Below are 27,068 nucleotides of genomic sequence, written 5' to 3'. Positions count from 1 at the left end.
GCAGCATCTGAAATACACGGAATGGAACTTGGGAAACCTTGCACATCCACAACTGATAGAATACTTCCCCTGTCTGCTCTTGCATTGTAAAGTCAATTGACATTTTGTTGACTCTACTTCCCTTCAATCTCCCTTTCTATATAACTTCAATTCTCCTTCTGCCAGGATTTCCTGTTACTATTCCCGGTGGCTTTATGCCTTGGCTCAGCTAGTCTTTGAGAAACAATGCCATGCTTCTTTCTTATTTTTTTTTCCATTTCATGTCCTACTTAATCCCTATCTTACTTATACACACACAATTGGGATACCACAAAAATAAAAGCAACCCTTTAGCTTCAGTTACTGTGTATAGGAACCCATGAAAAGCACTTGATTTAGTTCGACCAGAACTTGGCTTCCGATGCTTTAATCCACAAGATTGAGGATCATGAGTCTTGATTTTTTCCTATGGCGATAATGTATCCCTAACCTGTTTCTTAAATCTTTCTTTGACAGTCCCTGTATCTGCCTTTGACCTCATCAGCCTCCATTGCCCCTCATTCTTGGACTCCAAATACACTGGTCTTTGCCACAGCAAACATACTAATAGCTCATTCCCCTCCAAGAGTCTTGGAAATTGTTTTTTTCCTCTTCGTGGAACACCCTAACTCTACAGTGTATTGCATCCTTTTCATCCATCTTCTTTTCTTCTGACACTTCCTAAGTTTGATATTAAGACATATACTCCCGGAAGCTTGGAAGCACATGCAATGCCCTTGATTTTCTCCAACATCATTTATTCTCTTTCTCCCAGATTAGATGTTCAACATATTTTTGTGGGAAGGTAGATTTAGCAAAGTAGGGTTACAAAAGGATGATTTAGACGGGAAATACCACTAGTGGTCTCTTAAAAAGTAGCAGTTTAGAAATCAACTTCCCGATTCTGACTTCACACCTTAAGTTTTCAGTTCCTTTGGAATTTCCACTGATCTCACAGAAGTGGCCATGTTGCAGCCAACCTACCTAATTCTCACACAAAGGCCTCATCTGTCACATCCTTGCAAATGCCTCTGAGGTCTACATGCCAAGGACTGTATACTTCCTGACCGTGGTAACTCCCCTCATTTCTATGTTCTCCCATTGCCTCAAATTGTGTTGTCTTTAACTCTAGCTCAGCAACCCAGCAAACCATCTCAGATACCCTGTCTTCTGCGTTGCCTAAATGGCCATCTCTGAAGAAGGAAAAAGAAAGCCATTCAGACTCTTCACTATCTTCATTCCTTCATTCCCAAGGTATCTTTATGTCACTTTTTATAGAAGAATGATGTCACCTTTTATATAGTCAAATTATCATGCAGCCATTCAATGACTGTTACTATTTCTATAAATTGCGCAAAACCATTGAACAAATGAGGTCATGACTTTCATGGAATTTAGAGCCATGCTTTTCTGTTTCAGTTGGATGTAAGAATAACAAATGAGACCCACCCTCAAAAGCCAACCCCTCCCAAGATCTAAGCCTTCCTCATATCAAAGTCCTTTCTCACACAATACTGTCCCAACAGTATCTGGTGGGTTATTATCAAACTAAATATTTTCAGTAATGAGTACTTATTCCATCCCCTGGTGTGGAAACCAAATAGACATCAGTTTGCATTTTCAAAGTTTTTAATGTTGAAATTTTGAAAACTCTTATAAGCTGAAGTAATGAAGCTTACTCCCATGTTTCTCCAATGGTTCCTTCTTTCTAGGCAAACCTTTTGTTGTACTACCCTCTTCATCTTTGTATAGTGCCTACAATTTTAAAAGATGCTTTTGTTTATTATTTTATCCGTTTGAAAGGTGGGATAAGAGAGAGAGATGAAGACAGAGAAACATCTTCCATCCAGTAGTTCACTCACCCAAATGCCTTGAAAAAAGTAGGGAAGACATAGTACAGCTGAAGTCAGGAGCCCAGAATTCCATCTAGATTTCCTACTTGGTGGCTAGGACCCAAGCACTTGAGCCGTTATGTGCTGTCTCCTACGATGTGCATTCATAGGCGAGAGGATCAGGATCAGAGGCAGAACTCAAGCTCAGGCACAGTGATGTGGGCTATGGGGTTCTCAAGTGACAGCTTAATAATGGCTAGGCTCCAACACCTACCCCTTACCATAGTCATTTAACTTAAATGGAACTCGGTGCAGTATTTTAGCCCTTCATAATCTCACAAAGAAAAACTGAAGTCCATAGGTTTAAAGTTTAAAAGCCAGTTGTAAACACACCATTCCCTGACTTGTAGGGCTCCACTCATAGATGGGCAGCTATGCCCAGAGCCCAGTTAATATATCAAATCAAGTGAGACTAACAGAGAGGTTTTGTTGAGTGAAGTATGGGAGAAGAATCAGGTATGAAACAGGGAAGGGGCCATTGAGTTTGCCCATGCTGGATTAGCTCCTGCGTTCTCTTCACCATTGTTCTCATCAGTCTTCTCACACTATGAGACATCTGTTAGAAGCAGCCATGTCCAAATCATGGAACCCATCTCAACCCTGGAGGAGGGAAAGACAACACACATTCTTACACGGTTTCTTCCTGTCTTTCAGTCTGAGGCCCGAGAGTTCACTCGCTGGGGGATAGCTAAGGTTAGAGTTTAAAAGTCCAATAATTGTTGACTAATGGTTGCCTCAGTGGTAGTTCCAATATGCCAGTTAATGCGTAATGTCTCCCTGCATGAAACCTGATCAAAAAGCTTTAAAGCTGCTTGGCCCCTACTGTTTGTGGAGGAAAACACGGGGAGGAGGGTCTCCACGGAGGGGGGCTGTGTGGGCTCACTAAAGCAGCGGGCAAGACCACGTCTGTGAGACAAAAAAGAGGCATCATCCACAAAATGCATTGTTGCCAGAAACTTGCTGCTTAAACGATGGTGAAGCTAACTATAGAAACTGACAAGAAGGTTAGCAAGGAGTGAATACACAGATAAGTCAGAGAAAGCCTCTTTTCTTCTTCTTTCCCCGTGTTTGAAAACCTTCCCATTAAGAGAACACAAGATGCGATGGCAAACACGGCTCAGCCTCATTAAGAAGAAAGAAAACTGTTTGAAATAAACCTCAAAGAGAAAGAAAAACGCTGTCATTTTCTTTAAGGACACTATTATGTTCGTATTGACAAGACAAAAGAGTAATAAAGTTAAATTAGAGCAACTATAAGCTTGATAGTTTGGTTGGTAGGGAGTAGGGAAACCTTTGCTACTTAAAAGAAGAAAAAAAGAAAAAAGCAGTTTTTTTTCTTAATCCACTCTTCCTGCAGCAATAACTGCTGACCTTCCCCCTCTTGGAGAGCATTCTTGAGTCTGGTCCAGGTACAAAATTCTTACCTCATTGACATCATCCAGGAATGTTAAAAGCACATGTGAACGGGGATACTCATTGTGTGGTTGCCTATTTTTTTTTTTTTGGAAGAGAGCAAGAGCTGTACCTCTGAAGTGACTTCCCTGTGTTCTCCCAGCTTTTGGATTCCAAGGTGAAAATCTGGAATCAGAGAAAACTGGAATTTGGTTTCTCCTGAGATAGATAAACTCTGTGTGTTTGAAATCTCCATGCTAAAACTGGATTCCGGACTAGGACCCTGACATCCATCTAAAAGCACCTTCGGGGATTTCATTCTCATGAATTCTGTTTCTTTGTACATTAGACAGAAGGAAATGCAAGAGAAAGTGCCAGGACACCGCTGTCCTTCCTTTGCGCTATACCTTATTGACAGTCAACACCTTTGCCTCACCCGCCGCCCTTGTTGAGACACCAAAGTGTCTCTCTGGATTCGGCTGAGAGAAGAATGAAGCCAGAAGAAGCTCCTAGCCACGCGTGAGTTATAAGACTCCCCGGACTGCAGTGAGAGGGACAAGCCACCTTGGAAGTGACAAGCTCTCCCTCGTAATATATTATAGGAGTTCAGAGAAAGGAAAATGCAATAATTTTTTAAGTACTTTGGGCCATTTTCCTCTCTTTTTTCCCTCCTAGAGAAGTCTGGACGCGTTTTTATTTGGAATGGTGCATGGTGACATTTTATATCATTTGTTCCACCTATTAATAGCTCTGGCTGCCCCAGGTGCTCATTTCAAGAAACCCTCAGAGAAAGGGGACTTGGGCAGCCTCCTACAGCTGACAGCTCCGGGGAAATGGCAGGTTTTAATTGATGAATTGTGGGCACTGTGCTTTCTCTGTCTCTCTTAAAAAAAAAAAAGTGATAGCTTTAGTATCCTCCTAGGACCTATACATTTTAATATGTCAATGATTTCCCTTTTATTGGATCTTGTATGTTTGTGGCTGACGGATGGTCTCTCAGGTACCTTTTTTGTCTCTGTGTGACACAGAACACCAAGTGTCAACGTTTCCTATCTCTGTTTTGAATAGGCTTTCTCACAAGAAACCATGTGTACCCCAGAAGCCTATAGATTCTCACCAGAATACCAAGTCACCCAGACTCTTCTTAAATTGGCTGCCCGAGAGTTAGTTAATAATTACTATGTGATGAAAATGGAACATGAATGTGAAAAGTAGGAATGTGAGAAATCCAAATTTCCCTTTTTAAAATAGCCAGCATGGCAGCTCCTACCGGTCACTGAATGAGGCAGTGTTCCCGAGACTAGCAGTTCCGTGGGCATTGGCTATGTAGGCCAGCCCACATTGTTTAGGATTGTGCAGAATCTGGGAAGGCAGAAGGGTATTGCTCCAAAGTGTTGTGCAGATGTGGGCTCTCCCACATCTGCCCTGAGAAGCCTGGGACCAGCGGTCATGTACAGCCGTATCTGAAGCCTCCGAATACTTCAGCTTATAAGAAGTTCATGCGGAAGTTGTGGTACTCAAGTTACCCTGAGCATTCTAATAGCCATGAAAGAAAAAAAAAAATATTGTACTGTCATTCACAAACAATAAAATCCACCCATTCCAACTACACAATTCAACCATTTTTGGTAATTTGTGGTCATGGATAACTGTCACAGTTCTCCACTTTTAGGATGGTTGCATCATCATCAGAAACTCCATGCTGTTTATCTGTACTGCTCTTAGTCTTGCCCACCGCTAGGCAGTACTTTTTTGTTTGTTTGTTTCTGTATTATTTATTTCTGGATATTACTTATCAACAAAATTAAATAGTAATAAGCATGATATTGATGAGGCTCATCCACATTGTTCTGTGTGCCAGTTAACTATTCTTGCTTACTCTAGTGTAATATTTCACTGATGTGACATGCTATAATTTCTTCATCTGTCTTCCAGCTCATGTACATATTGGATTATGTCCTGTTTAGGGCTTTTTACTTCCATGAACTTTACACACACACACACACATCTTTATCTGGATGTCTAAGTTTCTCTTGCTAAATGTTCCTAAATGATGCTCATCACTTGCAAAGCATTATTCCTAGACTTCACAACAACGGGGGAGGTAACAATTTTAATCAGGGAGCCAAGGTTCATCAAGAAGCAGCTCCCTAGGAATATTTCTGGAGTCAAAAATCAAGCCCATGAACTTTCTTTTGTGCCTGACAGCCACTGTAGCTACCTAACAACAAAGAACAAAGTATTTCCAAGGAGTTTCTACAGCAAGGCCAATGGCCCACTTCCAACCATATCCAGAGTTCCACAGTGTAACCACTTTCAGTGGATTTGAGGTTTAAACTCTGCTTAGAATGTCTTCAAGAAATATTCTCTTTTAAATTATAGCAGCCCCAATGGTTACTTTCAATTCAGTTTAACACTGAGGTATAGATGGGTACAAGTGCATTAATTATCAGCTTTGTGTATAATGACACACTGGGCAGCATGAAAATACAACAGATGAAGGACAAACACCCAGAGACCCTTGAGGGCAGGAAAACTCCCATGTGCCAGTGTTATGTGGAATGCACTACACACGTAACAAGAGCTTTGGTTTTCTGAAACTCCATGTTGATACCCAGTATCCAAATAGTATATGTCAAGGAGAGCTTTCCATTGACACATATACCAAGGGTAGTACAATAACCAATACAAACAAAAAAGATTACAGACAGACAAAAATAAAAATAGGAGCTCACAATATGTGGAGGAAGAATTCTCAGTAGGAGAGATAAATCCTGGTGACTTACAGAGGAAGCTGGCAGGAAAAATGGAGAAAAACAGACCCACTTACAAATGGCGAGCTCTTCCTTCTGTGTCTTCTCAAAATATTCTGCAAATTTTCCATAAAGATGGACAATTTCTCCATCAGGCCTGGGTAACCTAATATATCAGTGCTCCATGTTCCCTGCTCAAGTTAGCGATAACTTATCTTCCATTAGTCTATGCCGAAAGAGTCAGTTCTGTTCTAAGAATCTATTTATGTTACCCTATAACTTTCTTAAAGATATGCCTCTGGACTGTAATACTTCAAGCTTACAGACAGCTAAAATGTGAATACTTTTGCCAAAATTTCATACCATTGATTGAGCCTTTTCTGAGTCATTTGATTACAGAGCTGTGGGGATTTCTTTCCTTTCGAGGAAAAATAGACTATCCCTGTCATTTGAAGAGACTAAAAAGTGAATCTGCTTTTTCCTTGCTTGCTATTTATTCAATGTTCAGTGTCTGTGGTATGCTGTGACTTTCTTTTCAGTGATTTTCACGAATTAGAAAACTGCAGGTAGTAATCTTGTTTCTGAAATGTGTTTGAATAAGTGTGTCTTCCTCATTTCCCTTTTTTTTTTAACTACCATGACACATTAGCTGTTTTTAAAAGATATATTTCATTTATTTTAAATTGAGAATTAGAAAAGATGAGAGAGAGAGAGCAGGAGAGAAAGAGAATATTTTTTGTCTGCTTTTTTCCTACCTCAGATGGTCCTCGATTGGTCAAACAGAAGCCAGGGTCCAGAAACTTCATCTGAGTAACTTGGGGCCATAAGAATTGACACTTTTCCCAGGTCATTAGCAAGGAGCTTGATCAGAAATGAAGAATCTGGGACATGAACCAGTGTCCTTGTAGGATAACAGTATCTCAGGCAGTGGTTTTACCCACTGCTCCACAACGCTGGCCTCCAACACATCAGATATTATTTCACCTGCTTCTGTTTTAACAGTTCTTGGTCCTTCCCTCTGATGCATCTTTGCCTAATTTGTCATAAACCTTTAGTTATGTGATTATTCAGTCAAAAAGATATATAAGAATTAAAGTCAATTTTTTACCTTTTATAATATCCAGAGCCCATCACATTTGCCTTTGGAAAATGTGCAATCCAGGGATGGTGTTGTAATGAAGCAGATTAAGCACCTGCCATTCCCATTTCAGTTCTGGGTGTTCCATTTCTGATCTAGTTCCCTTCCAGTGTGCTTGGGAGGGCAGCAGATAATAATCCAAGTGTGTGGGCCCTTGCCACCTCCATAAGAAATGCTGACAGGGTTCAGTAGACCCAGCTGCAGCCTGGACCAGCCCCAGCCACGGCAGCCATTTAAGGAGTTCACTAGTAGGTGTGAGAGCTCTGCCTCTCCTTCTCTCTGTAACTGCCCTTTAAATAAATAAATCCTTTTTAATAATAATAAAAAAAAAGCTAAATGTGCCATCACGTCCCACTTACCACCCAGAATTAGCTGTCCACTTTCCTGAACAGAATTTCTCCATCAGTTGATCTCCGTAGGTTTCCCTGTTTCTCATTGCTGATAACAACAAGCTTAAAACTGTTCCCACACCACGCTTTGGTTAAATTATTTAATGGCAACAATGGCTAAGCTTTTGTGATTCCACTGACCCATATCCTGAAACTACTGAAGTCTAAAAATTTTCTAGTTGTAAAAGCTGCTGGTTTTCAGTAAAGGAAGAACAATATTGTATACATGGATTTTTTTTAAGATTTATTTGTTTTTATTGGAAAGGCGGATATACAGAGAGGAGGAGAGACAGAGAGGAAGATCTTCCATCCGATGCTTCACTCCCCAAGTGACCGCAACGGCCGGTGCTGTACCGATCAGGAGCCAGGAGCTGTTCCGGGTCTCCCACGCGGGTGCAGGGTCCCAAGGCCTTGGGCTGTCCTTGACTGCTTTCCCAGGCCACAAGCAGGGAGCTGGATGGGAAGTGGGGCTGCCGGGATTAGAACCGGCACCCATATGGGATCCTGGGCCTGAAAGGAGAGGACTTTAACCACTATGCTATTACGCTGGGCCCTGCATGAATTTTTTAAATAAACTTTTTAAACATTTAAAAAATAAACATTACCATGTTCATTTCATATATTTTGTGATAATTGTCACATTTGCCATAAGACTAGAGAAACTAAGGCAAAAGTAAATAAGAATATGTATACACAATTTAGGACAAAAACTGTACAAGATAGTGCACTGAGAACTGACAGCACGGTGATAAGAAATAGTGCCCAATAGTAAGAGACTTGCAGGTTGATAGCTTAATTTTAAAAAAAAAGATGTTCAAAAATTAGATGAACATAAGGAAATCAAAATTTCAAGGAAAGAGTGAAGTCCTTGTCACAGTCACAGTGGCGTGTTGAATTCGATACTGAATTCCGTGACCACAGCTGCTAAGTCAGCGTGGGAGGCGCACGTGCAATCCTACCTGTCCGTGCCCCTGTTCTTGGCTTTTGACATCTATGTTTTTGAATGAATACTCTTGATTTCCATCCCGTATCTCCAAAACCATGAATGTTCTATTATTGAGGAAATCAACCCTCACACCTCCGCCCTGCGCCTTTGAGAGCGGAGTTTGGTGGATACATTAGGTAGGTACCGGATATGGAAATGGCTTGGTCTCTAACTCCATTGTTTTTTTCTTTTTGATAAAACAAAATCTCCCTTTGCTCCAAGCAGGTGTGATCAACTGTGTCAGAAAGTGATGGAAATGATTTCCATTTAAGACCATGAGAGCTAAAAGGGTCAGTTGTAGGAGTGGGTTCATCTTCTGGGAGAAGGTTAATGGCCAGCCTGAGTACTCTGACACAGGAAAGAAAGAGCCAAAGAGAGGTTGAATTAAGGGATGACCTGGACAGGAACTGGCAAGCAGGAGCCCAGTGCATCTCCTTTCTCCACCAGCAGGAAGGTTTAGCCTCTGCTGGTGTGTGTGTGTGTGTGTCACTGCCAGGTAGCCTGCTTACAGTGAGAATACCAGAATTTCCACCTGCTCCCACATAGGGAATCTGAGTCTCAGGATTAAAACTTTTCTCTTTCACTCCCGCTGAGCTGAGGAATTCTTGACGAGAGTGTTGCCCTTGTCATCCTCCAAGGGTCTTCCTCTTCTGACCCCAGCCCTTCTGGAGGCTGTGCCGGGTTGTAAAGGGAGTGAGTTCAGGTGCAGTGCGCTTCTGGTGACCTGACATTTTCTGTGAGGCTGGTTGGTATACGAGAGGCAGTTAGTCAAGGACGGCCAATGGGACTTCCAAAACCCAAATAATACCTGTGCTTGGATGCTCTGCCTATAGCCCGCTGGAGGCTCTTTTGAATATTAAACTCATTAACCAAAGAAACCAGCCTGCCAAGAAAAATGCACTGCAGCCCGGAGCTGAAGCTTTTTCAAAGTAAAAGTAATGTCAGGGGCCATTTCAACACTAGGGTATAATCTGCTCACCTCCAGAAATATGTCTGGATGGATATTTGATTTTCAAAAGAGAACCAGAACTCTTCCTGTACAACAAAGCTATTGAGCAGGATTCTGAAAATTTACAATTTTGTTCTGTTTCTATTCTATGGCTATCAGAGGACATGCCTTGGAGAGTTCTCTAAGAAAATTTCCAGGATAGGACCATAGCATGTAACCTCATCAGCACTTGATTATGATATCAGGAAAAACTTCCCTAAAGAAGAAAACTAGTGGATGGGAGATGAACGTGGGAAGGGATTGACAAGGAAGAAAAAAAATGTCTTGTTGCAGAAGCTGAAAGAGGGGCAAACCTGCAGGTGCAGGCGCAGGCGCAGAGCAGGAGAAAGAAGTGTCATTGATGGGCCAGGTTGGCAAGAACCAGGCCTTACGTGGTTTCATGGATCATGTCAAATGGTGCAGATCAATGGTCCTACCTTAAAACAATAGGAATCAGGGAAGGAGTTTTACGACGCGGGGTGGGAAGGTGGGGATCATTATATTCAATTTGCTTGCTCTACACCATGTCTAGATCCTTCTCTATTGGCATGAATATAAAAACATCTAAGGGTCAAGCAAGAGTGATTTTGAGAGAAATGATAAGAGGTTGTCTTGGGGCAAGGCAACACAATGGCAGAGTGCACTGTGGAATCTGCCACTGTTCTTTGAGAATTTATAGGCTAGTAAAGGAATGTACTGGTGCACAGAGCTGCTGAGGAGGTGGGGGGAAGTGATCTCTCTTAAGGAAGATAAACTGAGGAAGTAGAGAGAAGAAATACTTCCAGCACATGAAGCATGAGCCAATGAATTGAGTGGCCTGAGGTTTGCTTTGTGTTGTTTCTGCCATAGTTGTTATTTTGAGTTTAGATACAACAGCTTCCAGATTAAAATGATTTTACAAGCGGCTTTCCCTTTTACCCCCTTCCCCCCCCCCCCCCCCCCCCCCCCCGCCCCTCTGCTTCAGAGTTAGAGAGAAAGAAGGATCTTCCATCTACGGGCTAACTCCCAAAATGACCTCAACAGCTGGGGCGTGGTCAGGCAAAAGCCAGGGGTCATGAGACTCCTCCAGTCCTCCAACATGGGTGCAGGGGCCAAAGGACTTGAGTCATCTTTGGCTGCTTTCCCAGGCATGTTAACAGGGACCTGGATTGGAAATGAAGTGGCTGGGACTGGAAACCAGCACCTGTGCAGGATGATGGTGTTGAAGGTGGCAGCTCTGCCCAGTTTCTGAACTATGTCTGTCTATACTATATTGTATATTCAAGCTTACATTATCTTTATTAGGCAAATAAAAAGCAGGTTTTGTTTTGGTGTGTCTGTTTTCAGTTCTGTGAGAGTAAGTAACCTCCCATTCCTTAATCTTGATCATGAGGATAAGCCAGGAATGGGTTGGAGGTAGATATGTCCTTCGAGGGATACACTGCTGCTTGTAAATTATACAAACCGAGACGCACACACCAGTGACAATGCTGGGAAAGACAGGTTAGGACGACTTTATCTTAGGCGACGTGCAATTAATTGGTTTAGAAAGGCACAGGTGAATTTCTCCTGCAGTTCTGGGAGTGCTTGCTAGAGCCATTCGTGCGAGCCTCACTCCTGTTCATCACTGGCCACAAGTGCACACACCTGACCTTCAGCAGGACGGCCAATCCAAAGTCCTGAATCTCCAAAAGGGAAAAAACCTGCTGAGCGCTCGTGGCAGACCTCTTTCGAACAGAAGCAGGCCAGGTCACGCCAGTGTTAGGAACCTGAAAAATGTCCAGTTGGTTAGGGGAAGCACAGGAACACCCGAGCCCGTGATTCCGTGTGGGCTCAGTAGCAGCCTCACTGCTTCGTGATCTTGGGTAAGTCATCTCAGCTTTGTGATTTATTTGTAAAAATGATACTGTTAGTTAAATGGTGAGACTATCTCATCACACAAGTGTTTTTGCAAACTTTGTTCCAGATGTAAACTGCTTTTTTCCCAGAGGGTTCAGCTTAGTATTGCGAATGTCGAATGAATTATACGGTTATATGTTGTATGAGAGAGTGCATGACAGTGTACTTCATACTGAAATCAGGGGGAAAGTAGAGAGATCTCCTTCACTGTTCTGATTATAAGGGGTGAAATTAGACCAAAGATGTGAATGGCTACTTACGTATGAATTACAGCTATGATTCGTGGTTTCCCCTACTGAAGAAACAGCATATCTGAATTAAGAAAGACAGTAGTTTTCCATTACTTCTGGTCTTGGGCCACCCCCAGGAACTTGTTTTCGAGACTAGGCAAGTGAGGAGTGCTGACAAGTCTGAAAGCTTCCAAAGAAAGGTGAAAAGGATGAGGGCCAAGCTGGGGAAACTGTCGTGGAGGAAAAGTTTCCCCGAAACTGCAAAGCTTTGGTCTTCAGGCTTGAGGATACTTTTCAGCTGTTTCAAATATTGTGAAAGAGAAATGAGACAGTCTGGCTTGCTGGTTCCTAACGAGGCTGAGGTGAATTGATGGGGTTTTCAGGGTGCTCCATTTGGGCTCAGTATGGAGAAGTTGTTTCTGGCAATAGGATCCTTTTTGTGGTGTGGTGTGATCAGCTGTGGATTTTTTTTTTTTTTGGTTTGTTTGTTTGCTGTTTAAGTGTTTGTGTGTTAACTCAATCCTAACAACCCTTTAAGGCAGCAGTTTTGTTATTCCCACCTGATAAAAAAATCAAGGCACAATCAGTTAAAAGACTTGCCTAAGATCACACAGCAAGTGACCGCAGCTGCTGGGATTTGAATCCAGAATGTCTGTGGACTCCCCATGCTTTGATGTGGCGCCATATTGGCTCTCAGGGCTAACATTGAGCGGTATTGTGTTTAAAGCTTCTGCTGTAATTTTCCCGGGTCATCTTGAAAGAGTTCAGCAGTGGAATGCCTCCTTCTGCAGATCCTGTGGTTAGACAAAGCACAAGCTGCTTTTCTACAGCCATGAAGGTGTCCATCTCTGTGGCCTGTCAGTCTCTTTCTGCTACAGCCTATGCAGAGTTCTTCAACTGGCCTTTCCCACACAGTATGGAGTTGGTTTACCATTTCTTGAAAAAACTTTTCCTGCCATATTTATGTCATTCATGTCAATATTTATGCTAGGACCTTTCCAGGAAAAAAAAAATCACAAAAATCCATCAAAAAACCCTACTCTCTGCGTGTGAAGCCAGACGTGAGAGCTAACTGTATCCTCTTCCTCTTCACATGCTGTGTTAGGCTTTGAATGCACATATAGTTCTTATGTTGTTACACACAGCTAATTCCCACAGCCAAGTCCTCTATTCATGATTAGTTTACTGCAAGCCAAAATCCCAGACACCGCAAAAGGGCTTAGTAGGTCCTTTAATCCAGCAGGGTTGGAACAGGAGCAGGGGTGGAGGTGAGGGGGAACTGAAAGGGACACATCTCCTGCCATGGTGGCAGGATGAAGGGACAAGATGGAGGAGGGGATGGGGAAGAGCCAGGTAAGAAGGGCAGGGAAGAGTGAGGGGAAGGAGAAGGGAGAAGCCGTGTGGGCTGTGTGCTCTGGCCCCCGGGACTGGGGACTGAGATTATCTGAGCCACAGGTAGGTGGGTGGAGTCTAGGGGGAGGCGCCAGAGATTGGGGAGTACGGATTCTCAGGTTAGGCGCCACCTTACATCTGATTGGTGGATAACCAGAATGGCGTGAATTTCACAAGCTGTCAGGGAGGGGAAGCAGAAAATGGTGCAGGGTCCAAGATGGGATGTTCGAATTACTCCTTACACATTGCGCCTTGCATGAATGTTTGAGAGCGATCACAGTTAAATCAGCCCTTTACCAGTTAGCAAACATGATGAGAAATGGAAACTTCTTTCTATAACAGGACAAGAGAAAGAACCCCCTTCAAACTTGATCAGATCTATCTGTACATAGCTGACCAGGAAGAGGAAATGACCCCATTTCATATACAGGTACTTTAAAAGAATTTGACAACATGTAGTTAAAATATAAGTATGCCATGCTGTCAATCACATCTCGTCCTTCTGGATTTTAACGCTTATTTTACTTGAAGGAAGATGATATTTGAACATTTTATGGCACCCATCAACAGAATGCGCACATGGTTTCAAATAAGGGTTTTCAGCCTTCTGAAACCAATTACTTCTGCCTAAGTGGAAATGCCAAAGCAGAGATGTGTCAGCAACACAGAGAATAGGATTTTTTTAAAGAAAAAACTAAATATACACAATAACATTGAACAACTGAAATCGTGCATAGACACACACGTGCATACGCATAAACCTTTTTAAGAGATGTTTCGAAAAGTTTGTGTCAAACAACATTAACCCAGAGAGATGCAGAAATGTCAGAGGCATTACATGAGCGGGACGTGGGGCTGGCATTTGGCTGCCAGCGGGGGAGGCGTCCTCCAGCAACTAATTCCTCAGGAACCTCCTGCTGTGCTGTCTACAGGGAAGGGAGAAAACTGGAGATAGAAGAGAAAGGATTTTGCTTATTCTGTCTTCCCTTCGCAGTGTGAGAGGACCTAGGCTGTGTCAACCTGGGATTGTACTGATTTTCTGTAGATAGAGGGGAATACAAAAGCCCAGCCTGTCCTGGTTGGCAGTGTGGCTGCCACACCTGAGCTCCCAGCCCGGCCTCCTTTGATGGAGACTCAGTAGAGCCCCACCTCGGTCTGGGAGTTTCCTCCATGGGAAGATTGTGATGGAGTCATTGGGTGAGAATAGCAGATGTGCATGCATGTCGGGGCTTTGCAAGACACTTGGCTCTGTGAGGAGTGGGAGGACTGATTTTCACCTTTCGGTGGGAATCCTGGGACAAGATGATGAGCTTGGCTGTATTCCGCACCAGAGTCATCATAGAGAACTGATGGACTCTGCTCGCTGAGTTCCATCGCTGCTCATCTGAAATGGTCCTTTTCCTCCATGATGACTTCCGGGTACAAAGCACCAAAAGTGTTCTGCCAAAGAAGAGATGTGCAATGTGCAGTTCCTTGCTGTACACAGCTCTGAAGTCAAGCACCACAGGCTGCTGTGGAAACACTCTTTCAAGTTACCCTTGATACATCTGCAACATGGTTTTTACCCTCAAGAGACCTATGGTGGCAGCTGTCTGTGTGCTAGAGGAAATGCATGATTGGTTTTACCCTTTATTTTTCGTCTGTGCTAAGATGTTTTTAAAATAAGGGTAAGGAAAAAGAGGGCAAATTACCTATTCTGTTAGCTGAAGTTACTTCAGAACGTGGCATACCCTTTCTCTGTGTGTCTGATATTCGGTATGCAGAACACATGTCTTTGGAACCCCTGGCATCTCCCCCAGCAGGTGGCTGATTTTGTTGACACATCTTCATGTGCACAATTTGCCTTCTGAGGGCGTGCTACCAAAGTGTGGACTTAGATATTACTGACTTGCATTCTGGGCCAATGTATGTCTTAGAAAGTATGTAGTGATCTGAGAAGAATATTGCTGTCTTTTTATCATGAGATCAGACATTTCTATTCTTATATGCCTCATTTCTTATATGAGAAAACTAGAGGCAAGTTACTCATCCAAGATCACAGGAATTGAGCAGTTTCTACATATCAACCTTTTGTTGCCTTGTGTATAAACTGTAAGGTGAGCAGACATAAACACAGGAACAGATTACCATTTCCATGTTGTATATTTATATATGTGCATTAATATATTCCTTGAAAAGTGAGATACGGCCTGAAAAAAGGATGCTGTATGATTTTGTGCAAAAATAGATACATAAATAGTGAGGTCTGTCACTGGCTGTGATGTGATCAGGAGTAAACATGACAGATGTGGTTGTTGCCAACATAGCAACAATTTGTTTTAAAGTAGGAGGTGACTGTAAAAAGTATAGTATGGGTGTATATAAATACACACACTAAGAACATAGGCATTTATTGTCAGCATTAAGTATTCTGTACCTATTACATTTGACTGGAATTTTCCATGCAGTTGGAACATGTTGAGTAATGTGTCGCTCAGCTTGCTGTATTATGTCATTCGGTAATGGGAACTTGTGGAGTCTATAATCTTAGAGGATCACCACTATGTACATGGAGTGTTTTGGCCAAAATGCCATTATGGGCAAGATGGCAATGTGCTTTTAAAAAACACTTTTCTGTTTTGCCTGCTTCCATTTTGTTTTCCTGGCAACTATAGGCACAAGAGTGACATAGAATGAGTTCCGCTTGACCTTGCCTCACCTCTTTTGCAACTCTGTAAATCCTCCCCCACCCTGCACAGCACATGCTTGGAACCACATTTAAGTTCAAGATCCTGGAACTGTTACAATTTTATTCCCCTTTAATGAGTAAATCTGGGAAAGTTTAATAGTGCTTCCCATGTGTCTGGAGAACACAAAGATTCTATAATGGGCTGATTCTGTTGGCATTTATTAGGGTTGACATGCTATGAAGGTTGCAAGGAGGAATCTCAGAATTCTTCAAACACCATACTTGGGGCACCTCAGTCCATGGGCATGAACCAGTGAGTTCCAAGTAGGGAGCCCAGAAGCTTGTATTCTGCATCTTAAACAAGCATAGTGTAGTTCCAAAAATCAGCCAAGGGGAAGCCTCATAAACCAGGAACACCTCATTCAGCACCCAGGGCCACTCTGAAAGGCTAGATAAGCTCCATGCCATTCCAGGAAACACAATCTCCTTCCACTTCCACCTCCAGCTTTCCCTCCAACCAAAGCCATGTTGCCCAACATTTCCATTCAGGGGCCACTGGTTCTTTGAAAGCTCATAAAGATCAGGTTCGAGTTGTCCTGTCCAGGTACAGTATCTCTATTCAGGTTTTCTGTGCACTTAGGTATTTTTTGTGTACTGTTTCTTTTGCTTCAAAAGGAAGGAGGAAATTCTCACATCATTTTAGTGTCACTGTCAGCACAATTTATTCTTAGGCCACATGACAATGACCTGGCAGCTTTCTGAAACGAGCAAATGCCCTTCTGCTTTGAGCACCTCAACACACAAGTGCAAAAGTGGCACCAGATACATTGCACTGGTGGAGACTGTCTTTTATAGTCTGCTTTTTGAACTTATTCTGAAAAATCTCTTGGGGAGTAGATGGAGAGTGGATTCATAAAACCTTAAAATGTCAGAGCTGGAAGGCAGTGTAAATGGTCTAATTGTCTCATTATAATGATGAAGAAACAAGTCCCGGGGAGGGTTAGGTTTGCCCCAGTTTATCAAGGCTGTGACTGTGCAGCAAGTCTCCCATTTGTCCTTCACATTTCCCTCCATGGTTCAAGATTCTTACTCCTTGCCCTGAAGACTGGCCACATAGGTGGCATTTGTGAGTGCTAGTCTTCTGCTTGACAGTTGGATCTTCTGCAATGGAATTGATCAAGGTCAGGAAGAAATAAGAAGGTAGGGGGAAGGAAGGAGCAGGTACTGAATGCCAGTTCCCTCCTTGTTGCTGTGCCATGGAGTTACTGTTTCTTGGGGAGCGCTCTCTGCGTGATTTTACCTCGCCACAGTTTTCCATTTACTTCCTCTCCTAACCCTTTGCGAGCTGGCAATGATAACGGTTGCCCTCGGTTGTCTTAGGACATTGTGACATCTATCTACTTTTCCTCAACTTTAGCAACAACCATCTAAGTAGTCACCTCACTAAGATCCCTTCAGCTAATGTGAATGTCATCAGCTTTCACCCTTGGATCTTGAGTGAAAATTAACATCTGAAGTTAAAACTTTAGCCCAGGTTAGTGATTGTGATTCCTGCTTCCACATTAGCGTGTCTGGGTTTCACTCCTGGGCCTGAATTCCTACTAATGCAGATGTTGGGAGGCAGCAAGGGTTCCTGCTACCCATAGGCAAGAACTGGATTGAGTTCACAACTACTGGTTTGTCCTTGCCAAACCCGAGGCATTGTAGGTACATGGAAAATGAATGAACAAGTAGGAATAGAGTATTCTCTCTTTCTCCCTCTTTCTGTTCTTCTCTCTCTCTCCCTTTGTGTGTGTATACACCTTTCAAATGAAAAGCAAAACTAAAGTCTAGTCACTGTGTCTCTTGACCCCAGCATTAGTGTATAACTCTATTGCATTTATCATGAATAATTTATGTGGACATTTCATAGTTTTTAAGTATATAAAATCCTGCATAGTATATAACAATGTCATATAATTATTAGAAACACAGCTCAGAGTCTTGACTTCGAATCCCAGTTCTGCCACTTACTTGCTGCTGTGTATGTTACTTAACCTCCTTGAGTCCCAGCATACTCTTTTTTTTTTTAATGATAAAGCCATGGAGAACTTATGTCAATTCATTCAAAGAAAGCAGTACATACAGTGTTCAGCATTAGATGTTCTTCAGGCTCTGCACAAAGGGAGTACTTGGTAAACGTTACCTTTCATTGGGTTCTGATTCTGTGCATGGAAACACTTAGGACAACTCTGATTCTACCAGTGGAAAAATCTGCGCACTGTGGGAGCCTTTCACACTGTCATGAAATTTCATGAGGATCAAGTCCTCAGTTCCCAGGAACACTGAAGAATGCAGAGGAGGTGGGGGTGTGTGTGGGTGTCAGTCACAGCTATGTGAGGACAGATGGGACAGGAATGTAGACAACACTGTGATGGACACTCCTGAATATGCCTGGATCCTCTGCTCTGCCTGGAAGGATTGTCATTCAGCTTCTTCTATTGAGGTTATTGGATGTCCGGTTCCTGGCTCCACTGACTGAGGAGGAGGCCCTGGAGTCTTTTGTACTACAAGTGTACCATTGAGAGGTAAAGACATGAGCCTGGATGTTCTTATAATGATAATGTTGTGAGGGATACCTTCAAAAACTTCTTACAAGTTCCCACCTGGAGACAGCATTGCTTTAGTTTCAGAGCATGGAATGAAAGAGTTATGTTCTTGTTTTAAAAAATCAGATTTTTGTCTTGCAGATATTCTTTCTTTTTGCATATTTGATGACTAGCGTGAACTGTGAAATTGATTGCACTTGAACACGCATGATATTACTTAAGCATGCTTGAGCTCTGGTCTTGTTTGTACCTGAACATAAGAGACGTTAGAGCTGTAAACTGACTTATGTGGATGTGCACAGGTGTAGCTCTTTGCTGATTAAAATCCCATGTAGAACATTTCGTCCTCCATGGCTTTGCTCTTGTCCCCCCAAGGACGCCATGAATGGTGACTTCTCTTGCTTAGGTCTAGTTTCCTCTGGCATTAAATAGGGATCCGGGACATGTCTTTGAAAGAAAGGGGAAGTAAATCATCCCAGCCTGTACTTCAGGATGGAGACAACTCTGTTATTACTCCATGTCAGACAAAGGAAGGAAATGAATACACTACTGGAGGGCAGGGAACACAAGAGCAAGTGCACGGTACTCTCTCGTCTCTGTGAGTTCCTCCTTGGCCCTCACATTCAATGTTAGATGGCTCAAGCATCTCTCACATTTTCCCTTTTCTCCTTGCTTCCTCTTTGGCTTTATTAGAATTTTAGTGACTGGACCAGAAGGTAATTACCCCTGGAGTCCAGGTCAATTTGAATTTTGGTCTCCATAAATAAGCTCAGTTCCTTGAAAGTGAATTCCATCATGTCAGCTGGCTTTTTGTCACCCCGTTCACACTGCATCCAGGACACCTCGGTGCCATGAATATCCAGGATGTTGATGACAGGTAATGAATGCATTCTCCCTGGCAAACTCGCTGCCTGCCCTTTTCTAAGGCCTTTCTTTTTACCTGTTTTAACAGTGCTGAAGAGTTTCTAACAGAGTGATTACTTGGCATGTTGTTGTTTATTCCATCATTAACCCATCAGTTCCAATCTGGTAGCAAATTTGGTCCATTTTGATGATCATAGAATGAGGTCTGCTACCTGGTAGACCCTTGGCCAATATTTTGCAGCATGAGTCAAGGAGTAAGTGTCCTAAAGAGGCCACTGCAGGGCAACCCTACACGGGAAGGCACTGTGCTTTACTTCTATACATTCAGAAACATGGATTGCTATTCAGGAAAATCATCCTAAAAAATCATACTATATGAAAATATCAGCACCAATGCAGATGGGAAGTTTTAACCGTTATAACTGATCAAGCTATTTAGTTTTTGAGCATTGTCAAGTTGGGACTCTTACACAGTCCCACAAGTGCCTCTGCAGACCATGAATTGAGGACCATTGGTTGAAGGGGCAGAATTAGAATCTGTCCCAGTGACATCTGGGAAAAGCAGACTATCCCACCTAGCTCCCCAAGCTTCTGAGTATTTTTTCAGAACTCTCATGGCCTTGCCATTTCCCCTCCCAATATAGATGCATACTGCAATTACCTACCTGCTGGGGCAGAGATGGAAAGACAGAGTTAGTGCCAGAAGGGCTCCATCCAGCACTATCACTGATTGGAAAAGTTTCCTCAACTGTGAATCATCAGCATGCCCCCGCCAATGAGCTATGAGTGCCGTAGGAACCAGCTCCTGGGCTGGCAAGAATCCAGCAGATGTAGAAACCCTGTCTGACTTGGAGCTCATCCGAACAACATGTCATTCTTGATTCTCACGCGATTTGGGGAAGGGGGTGAAAGGGGCTGTTTTTCATTCCCTCTCCTTCATGCGTTTGCATGTGCAACGAACACACGCATGTAGCCTTCACAACTCTAAGGGATCTTACAAGTGAGCTCAGAATATGCCCCGCTTTTTCTTAAGGATTTTTTTTTCCCAACATCTTTATTTGCTCTTAGAAGTGGGAAATCTTAGCAGTGTCTAAACATCTGTTTTTCACATGCATAAAGTAGCAGAGATTGTCTATCGGGAAGGAAAGCTCCCAGGAAGAATCAAGAACCTGCTCTGACTCTGACAATGAGCCATTTCCTGTGACACTTTCTCGCTGTGCTCCCTCTCATCTGCATACGTTCCTGTTGGGGTTCTGTGTGGCTGAAGTGGGTGCTCTAGTAGGGATGCTCCTGGTATCCATCTCCATCTATCAGGAAGGGTTTTGCTGCGCTAGTTGTCTCCTGTGCTTTGCCCATCTTCGGTAAGTTTACTACCGCCACTTTTTTTAGTCTGTTGGAATGTAGTATCAGCATTTGGGATGTTTTTTCCCTTTCTTTGACCCAGTTTTAAAGACATCCAACTAAAGATGCTTCATTAAGTCTATGTAGAGGTTGCAAGGCAATCAGAATTGCTCCTGAAGTTGTTACCAACAGAATTACTAGAAGGCCTCTACGTCTTCTCCTCCGACAGCTGCTGTCTAGGGGGCTAAATAACAACTTCCATGCAGGAAATACTTAACCAAAATCCAATTGAAATGTCACAGATTTTTCTTGTCTTTTCCTTGCCTTTATTCTTTTTCCATTATCACTGATTATCCAGGTTATAAATTCCACACTCACACTTTGTCTTTGCTCTGCCTTCTCCCTGCAGAGCAGTTCCAGAAACGAGAACTGTGGCCCTAATGCACACACTATTAAATATTGGCACTCAAACTCACAAAGGACTGCATTCCGGCTCTCGTAGGGACGCAGTCCATGCAAGGTTCAGTGCATAGACAAAAACACAGTCAAAGCCAGTAGCTGCTTTGGAAAATCTTTTTAAAATTCTTTTTGGGCATATATTGGATTGTATTCGCTCCTGTTTCATGTTTTTATCTCAGACCCATGTGGAGCACAATTTTTACCCAAGCTTTTACCCAGCTCTCAAGTCTAACTCACTTAGCTCTGCATGTTTGGTTCTCTATGCTGACAGTCTGAAATTGCAGACTCAAGGTCCCGAGCAATCAGCAACTGTCAGATGTCCTCAGGCATAGCACCTAACTGAGAAACAGAGGGCCTGTTGCTGAATACAGATAGTACTGTTACTGGCGTCATTGTTGTTATGTTTCCGGTGGCATGAGGAATAGAAAACCGAAAGAAAGTGGAGGGAAGAAGAGATATTGCCCAGATACAAGCACATTGTCTTCACTTGCCCAGCATCTTCCAGTAACCAAAGCTAGGTCAACATCAAATTTGGGCAAGTTTGCTAACTTTGTAAAAATCCATGCCTTGCATAAATGATAAGTGGCCCTGAGTATTTCTGACTTTGGGGGGTAGGGGTTCTTTTGAGACCCTGAATTGACTGAACCCCCTCTTGCTTTAAATTGTCTGTTTACTTTAGTGAAGCCTTTGCTGTTTCTCCTACTTGTTGATCTTGACAAGCATCAATTTACATTGACTTTTTGTTTTAAACTTTCGCCCTCTCATCTGTGCCTGGCAAAAAAAGTCAGTGAGAAACTGACAAGCAACAGATTGCTAATCCCGGCTTGCTTCGTGGGAAGGTGTCTCCATCAAGGCAATCAGCTCCCGAGGCGCTCCTACCGATGGTCTGCATTGCATCTCTTGCTTTTGGCTTCTTAACGTGGGTATCTTTAGATAGGATCTGGCAGACAAGAAGATGCTGGAAATTCTCAACTTCACATTCCAGCTGTGGGAAAGAACAAAAAAGAAAGGTTGTGGAGGGGGTAAATTTGGGAAATAGCAACTTTTCCTCCCACTGCTTCTAGCCTGATTTTCCATGACAACTTGCTGCCACTTGTTCTTCATGTCTCAGTCCAGATTTGACTTCTCCTAAGAAATTTCCAGCGAGCCCTTCCCCATGCCACCCACAGTTAAGTAAGGTTCTTCTTCCCAGCTCTCAAGACACCATCTGTTTTATCCATCATAGTGCTTCTTTTATCCTATTTAAATTAACTTAGCAATTTAATTTAAATTGACTAGATTGTCAGCTCTCCAAGGAGCCAGATTCTGCCTTGCTCATTGTCACGTCCCACCTGGCGAGTGGTAGCTTCTCAGGAAAGAGGCCTCTACCGAATGGGACTTGGCAGCTTTGAGATCTGGAAGCCAGAGAGAGCCCCGATTTTGCCTGTGTTGGAGACACTGTGTTGAGCCGCACGTGGCAAATGTGGCTGCCTCCTTAGATCTAAATCGAGCATGTGCTTAGGTGGGAAGCGGGGCACTTGGAGACTGTGGTCGTTGAGGACTGATTCTATGCAGCCTCTGCTGGATCACCCTCACGCAGAGCACACTGGGGCCGGGATGCATATTTATGATCTCTGGATGAATGTGCCTTCCCTACCTGCCCACGGGGAGTTCTCCCAGGAGTCTTTGTCCGCCACACTGCTCTGCTCTGACGGATGGAGCTGACTGGACAAATTGCTATGCTGATGAACCGCTCAGCTACCTGAGCAAATGTTCTAGAGAGATCTCCAGGGATATCCTGTATTTCAGGGAACGATCCATTCTGCGCCTGGGGTGAGCCTTTTAGCCCCTAGCTGGGGGAGTCTGGCGGGACAAGGAAGATGAAAGGACTCCCACGTCAGCAAGTGGAGTGCCCATCCTTGGGCTGGCGAGAGCCTTGTGGCATTTTCCACTCCTCCCAGAAACTTATTCCAATTGAGACCTAGAGGTCTGGGTGTCACAGAGCTCATTGAAAGAGGGAAAGCGAGAAGCTGAACTGAAAGCACTTAGAGGAAGGATACATTACCTTAAAATATGCAGATGGAAAACTGGCATGATTGTCAGTGTCACAAGTCACCTTTCCGAGTAAACATTTACCTCTGGGCAGACGAGGGATGCGTTTCTGGCCGATGACAAATGACTGGGCATGCAAATGCAGGGGCCTAGAGTGGTGCCCCAGGATGTGTAGGTGTCTTCTTTCATCTATTCGTAATGAGGAACATGCAGGAAATCTGTCAGAAGGAGGCATCCCGGACTTGATTTGTTCCTTTTGAATAAAAGGGATTTCAGTGTTAAATCTGCCAGCTGGTTTTGTGCCTAAGTGTTACATCAGTCTCTTGTATGATCTCGCATCCTGTGTAAAATGCAATATTTTGGCCTAATGGACAGGATTAGCAGGAGCTGGAAAGCCATAAATGCAAGTTTCTTGTTTCTAGCGTGCAAGTTAGAGCTTTTATATTATCTGCTGCGGAGCTTGGTGAATTTAAATGTATCTCTTGGGCTTTGGTAATATTCGTGTTAATGTCAAAATTGATCCCATTGTTATTGAGATGTGTGGTTTTGCTCAGGCCAAAGATGCACAGCGCCTGTTGCCAGGACTGATGAATGTCTTCACAGGACACACTCTCTCCAGCCTTTGCCCAGACGTGAGGAGGTTACCCTCAAGCCTGCTGCCATGCTCTTTGCATAAATCTGTGTTTTCCAAATAGCTTGTCAGTGGAACCTTGAACGCCCACTGTGTGCTCAGCGTTCTGCTGGATTCTGGGGATCAGGCAGACACCTGTTGTAACCAGTGAATGACAAAAACCACCTGATCTTCTCTCGTGGGATCCCCAGCTCTGTGCAGAGAGGGACAATAAGGCAGATGGAAACCAAAGTATGGTGGCACATTTCTGATCATGCTGTGTGGGAAAATAGGAAGACAAAAGAGAGATTGACGGTAAAGGGGAATGATTAGGAAGTTGGTAACCAAATGGGTTTGAAGCTGAAACATGCTGATGTCAATCTGGTCTTGAAAATAAAAGCAGAGGGCCCAGTGTGTTGGCCTACCAGCTAAATCCTCGCCTTGAATGCGCAAAATCATATATGGGCACTGGTTCTAATCCTGGCAGCCCTGCTTCCCATCCAACTCCCTACTTGTAGCCTGGGAAAGCAGTCAAGGACGGACCAACACTTTGGGACCCTGCACCCGTGTGGGAGACCCGAAAGAGGATCTGAGCTGCTGGCTTCAGATCGGCACAGCACCAGCCGTTGTGGTCACTTAGGGTGGAAATTATCAGCTGCAAGATATTTCTGTCTCCTCCTCTCTGTATTTATTTGACTCTGCAACAAAAATAAATAAATCTCAAAAAAGTGGAAAAGAAAAGCAGAAAGAGCTTTCACAGTAAAGGGATTAATATGTGCAAATATTCTAAACTGGGGGAGGATTTGACACTTTTAAAGAATTAAATGCAGGTGAAATATCTAGCGTGCAACAAGTAGACAGATTGGGATGAGGTAAAATTCAAAGTTTTCCTCGGAAAGCAAATTAGGGGCCTCGTTGCTTCGCAGTAGAGTTTATTATCCTATGTGCAATTAGGAGCTATAGAACAGTGTGGCTTGGTTTATTTTGTAACTTTGGGCATTGGACTTTTATACACATCAGAATGATTTTGAAAAATGTTTAAAAACAAAAAGTAGGAAGTACTAGCAAGGATATAGAGAAATTGGAAGCCATGTGCCTTGCTGATGGGAATGTAAAATTGAGTGCTTGCTGTGGGGAACAGTATGATGGTGCTTCAAAAACTTAAACTTAGAACTACCGTAGGCTCCATATCTCTCTGTGGGTGTGTAACTGTAAAAAAAAATGGAAGCAGGAACTCTGCTTGTACATGTGGATTCTCAGTGACTGTATTTACAGTAGTTAAAACAGCACCAGTGTCCATCAACAAAGAAGTAGTTGTGGTATGTTACACAATGGAATATTATGAAAAAGGAAGTAATGACACTAGTTATAGCACAGAGAAACTCTAATATTAAGTGAACAAACTCAGACATAAAAAGATAAATATTTTTATTACTATTTTTGTATTTATATAAAATAAGATCTCATTTTATGAAAAGAGTTAGAAGGGGATCCTCCTCCTCCCTCCTCCTTTTGTTTCCCTAAAACCACCTCCTATTATTTATCCCCAAGTGATTACAATAGCATAATCATTCATTTCACAGTCACAAGGTTAACTTTCTGATATATGCATGTATTGTGACAGGATAAGTAGAGGAAAAGGAAGAAAATGAAATAGTGCAACATAAAAGTATAATTAAAAATGGAAATCCTACAATTGCACAGGAGTGAAGTCGCATGCTGTTTACAGCAGTTTTTTCCCAGTATGCTCATCTCCCCTAGAGAGTTGAGGTTTTTTGTACTATGTGTATGTAGTTGTCACAGATCAGAGAGAACGTATGATGTTTGTCTTTCGAGGACTGACTATGTGAGCTTCCTGCTGTGAGATAACTAGAATAGTCGGTTCATTGAGAAATAAAGTAGAACCATGATACCAACAGGTGGAGGGAAGGCACAGTGGAGCATTACGGTTGAAGGGGTTTGCAGTTTGAATTTGGAAAGATGAAAGTTTTGGAGGTGGACAATAATGGTGGTTGCACATATCGATGCCTTATAACTACGCCTAAAATCAATGAGAAAGAGAAATGCTTTGTGTTTCAACACAATAAAAGCACCGTTTTATGCTAGACAGAGAGGAAGTAAACAGTCAACAGGAAATGAGAAGAAGCCGTTGCTGATACTGAGTGCAGTGGATAATGGCTGTCCAGCGGCAGTAGAGGGGAAGAGGTTGTATGGATCCGAGACACATTTTAGAGGAAATAACTATAGGCATTATTTGTGGGCAACATTTCAGCTGTTATAGTTTGAACTCTGACACCCTTGAAGTCTTAGACCCCTCTTGTATGGGATAAAGGCTCACAGAATTCCTTTAACTGACAGATGTGTGAGAGCTTGATTTCTTGGTGCATGACAAGAAGTGTGTTATTTTTAAACTCTTCAGTAGTCTTGGATGGAGTATGGGAACTGTTGCTGTTGACATGTGAAAGTTTGCCTGCACTGTCATGGAGCAGTCATCTGCTCAGTGTGAACATGGTTTGTCTTGTGAGTCGAAGTGATAACTGGCTTGTGGCTGGAGTTGTTCATACTCTTCCTTATTAGTAATGCATATCTTTCATTAGCATATGCAACTAACTACTCCCTTTCCCCTGTGCAGTGTTGACATTCATTGTAATGATTTATTATCCAAGCTAAATAACCCTCTGTATGAAACAACAAACATGCCTGTGTTTGTGTTTTCCATTTGTTTTGTTTTCCCCTTCTTGCTTCTGCGCAAGTGGAGAGTTCCTTCTGTGACAATTACATATGGCAAGAAGGCATGGGAAGGTTCGCTCTAAAGGTTCAGGAGCTTGAGAAGGTTTATCTTTTTGCATCTGAAAGTCAATCCGATTTTACTGAATCCTATACTAATGCCATGGAATTAAAAATACAGAGACTCTCAACAAAATATTTGCTAAGCATGAGCACTCCATCTAAGAGTTAATGATCTCTGAAAAGACTACATGTGGGATTCTAATGAGGCCTCCAAAGACCTCGGAGAGGCTAAATTTTGCATTATTTTTTCCATCAGGAATTATGGAGTGATAGAAAGCCTGAGAAAAGTATCCCTGGTATCCAGTGCTCTGTTATGCTGCCTGAAATTGTATTCCCAGCAAAGCCATTGACTGTGTGACCTTAGATGATTTACCTCTGTTCCCAGAGCCTCAGTGTCCTCATCTGTACAATGGGAACAGTAGGTGTTTCTGTCTTGTGAAACTCAGGCTACAGTTGAGTAATCACTAAATGCAAAGCTCTTGCAGCAGGAGTCATCTCAGAATATGCGCTCAAGAACTCTGAGTTCATTTCCCTTACACATATTAGTACACAACAGACATGTGACGGCATTGCCTAAAAATACGAAGATGTCAAGTAGACCCCTGGGAGTCATTATTTGTATGAAAAAATATCTGTGACAGTGAAATTAACGTGAAGAGTGC

The 27,068-nt window shown here is 42.8% G+C and overlaps 1 protein-coding gene across 5 annotated transcripts in view; it reads left to right on the top strand.

Annotated features, from left to right (window-relative positions):
• TENM2 (teneurin transmembrane protein 2) overlaps positions 1-27,068 on the top strand; it is an 884,000-nt gene that overhangs the window by 422,189 nt on the left and 434,743 nt on the right. The window contains exon 7 of one of the 5 annotated variants that reach the window (XM_040984225.1): positions 11,707-11,715. The exons of the other annotated variants lie outside the window; for them this stretch is intronic. Within the exon in view, the coding sequence (XP_040840159.1) occupies positions 11,707-11,715 (9 nt within the window). The remainder of the gene's footprint in view (positions 1-11,706; positions 11,716-27,068) is intronic. 5 annotated transcript variants of the gene reach the window in all.

Source organism: Ochotona curzoniae, unplaced genomic scaffold (assembly GCF_017591425.1).
Source record: "Ochotona curzoniae isolate NIBS_2020 unplaced genomic scaffold, NIBS_Ocur_1.0 contig_1, whole genome shotgun sequence".
Lineage (NCBI taxonomy): Eukaryota > Metazoa > Chordata > Mammalia > Lagomorpha > Ochotonidae > Ochotona > Ochotona curzoniae.
The sequence above is the reverse complement of the archived record's forward strand: the minus strand, read 5'-3'. Positions and strand labels throughout refer to the sequence as shown.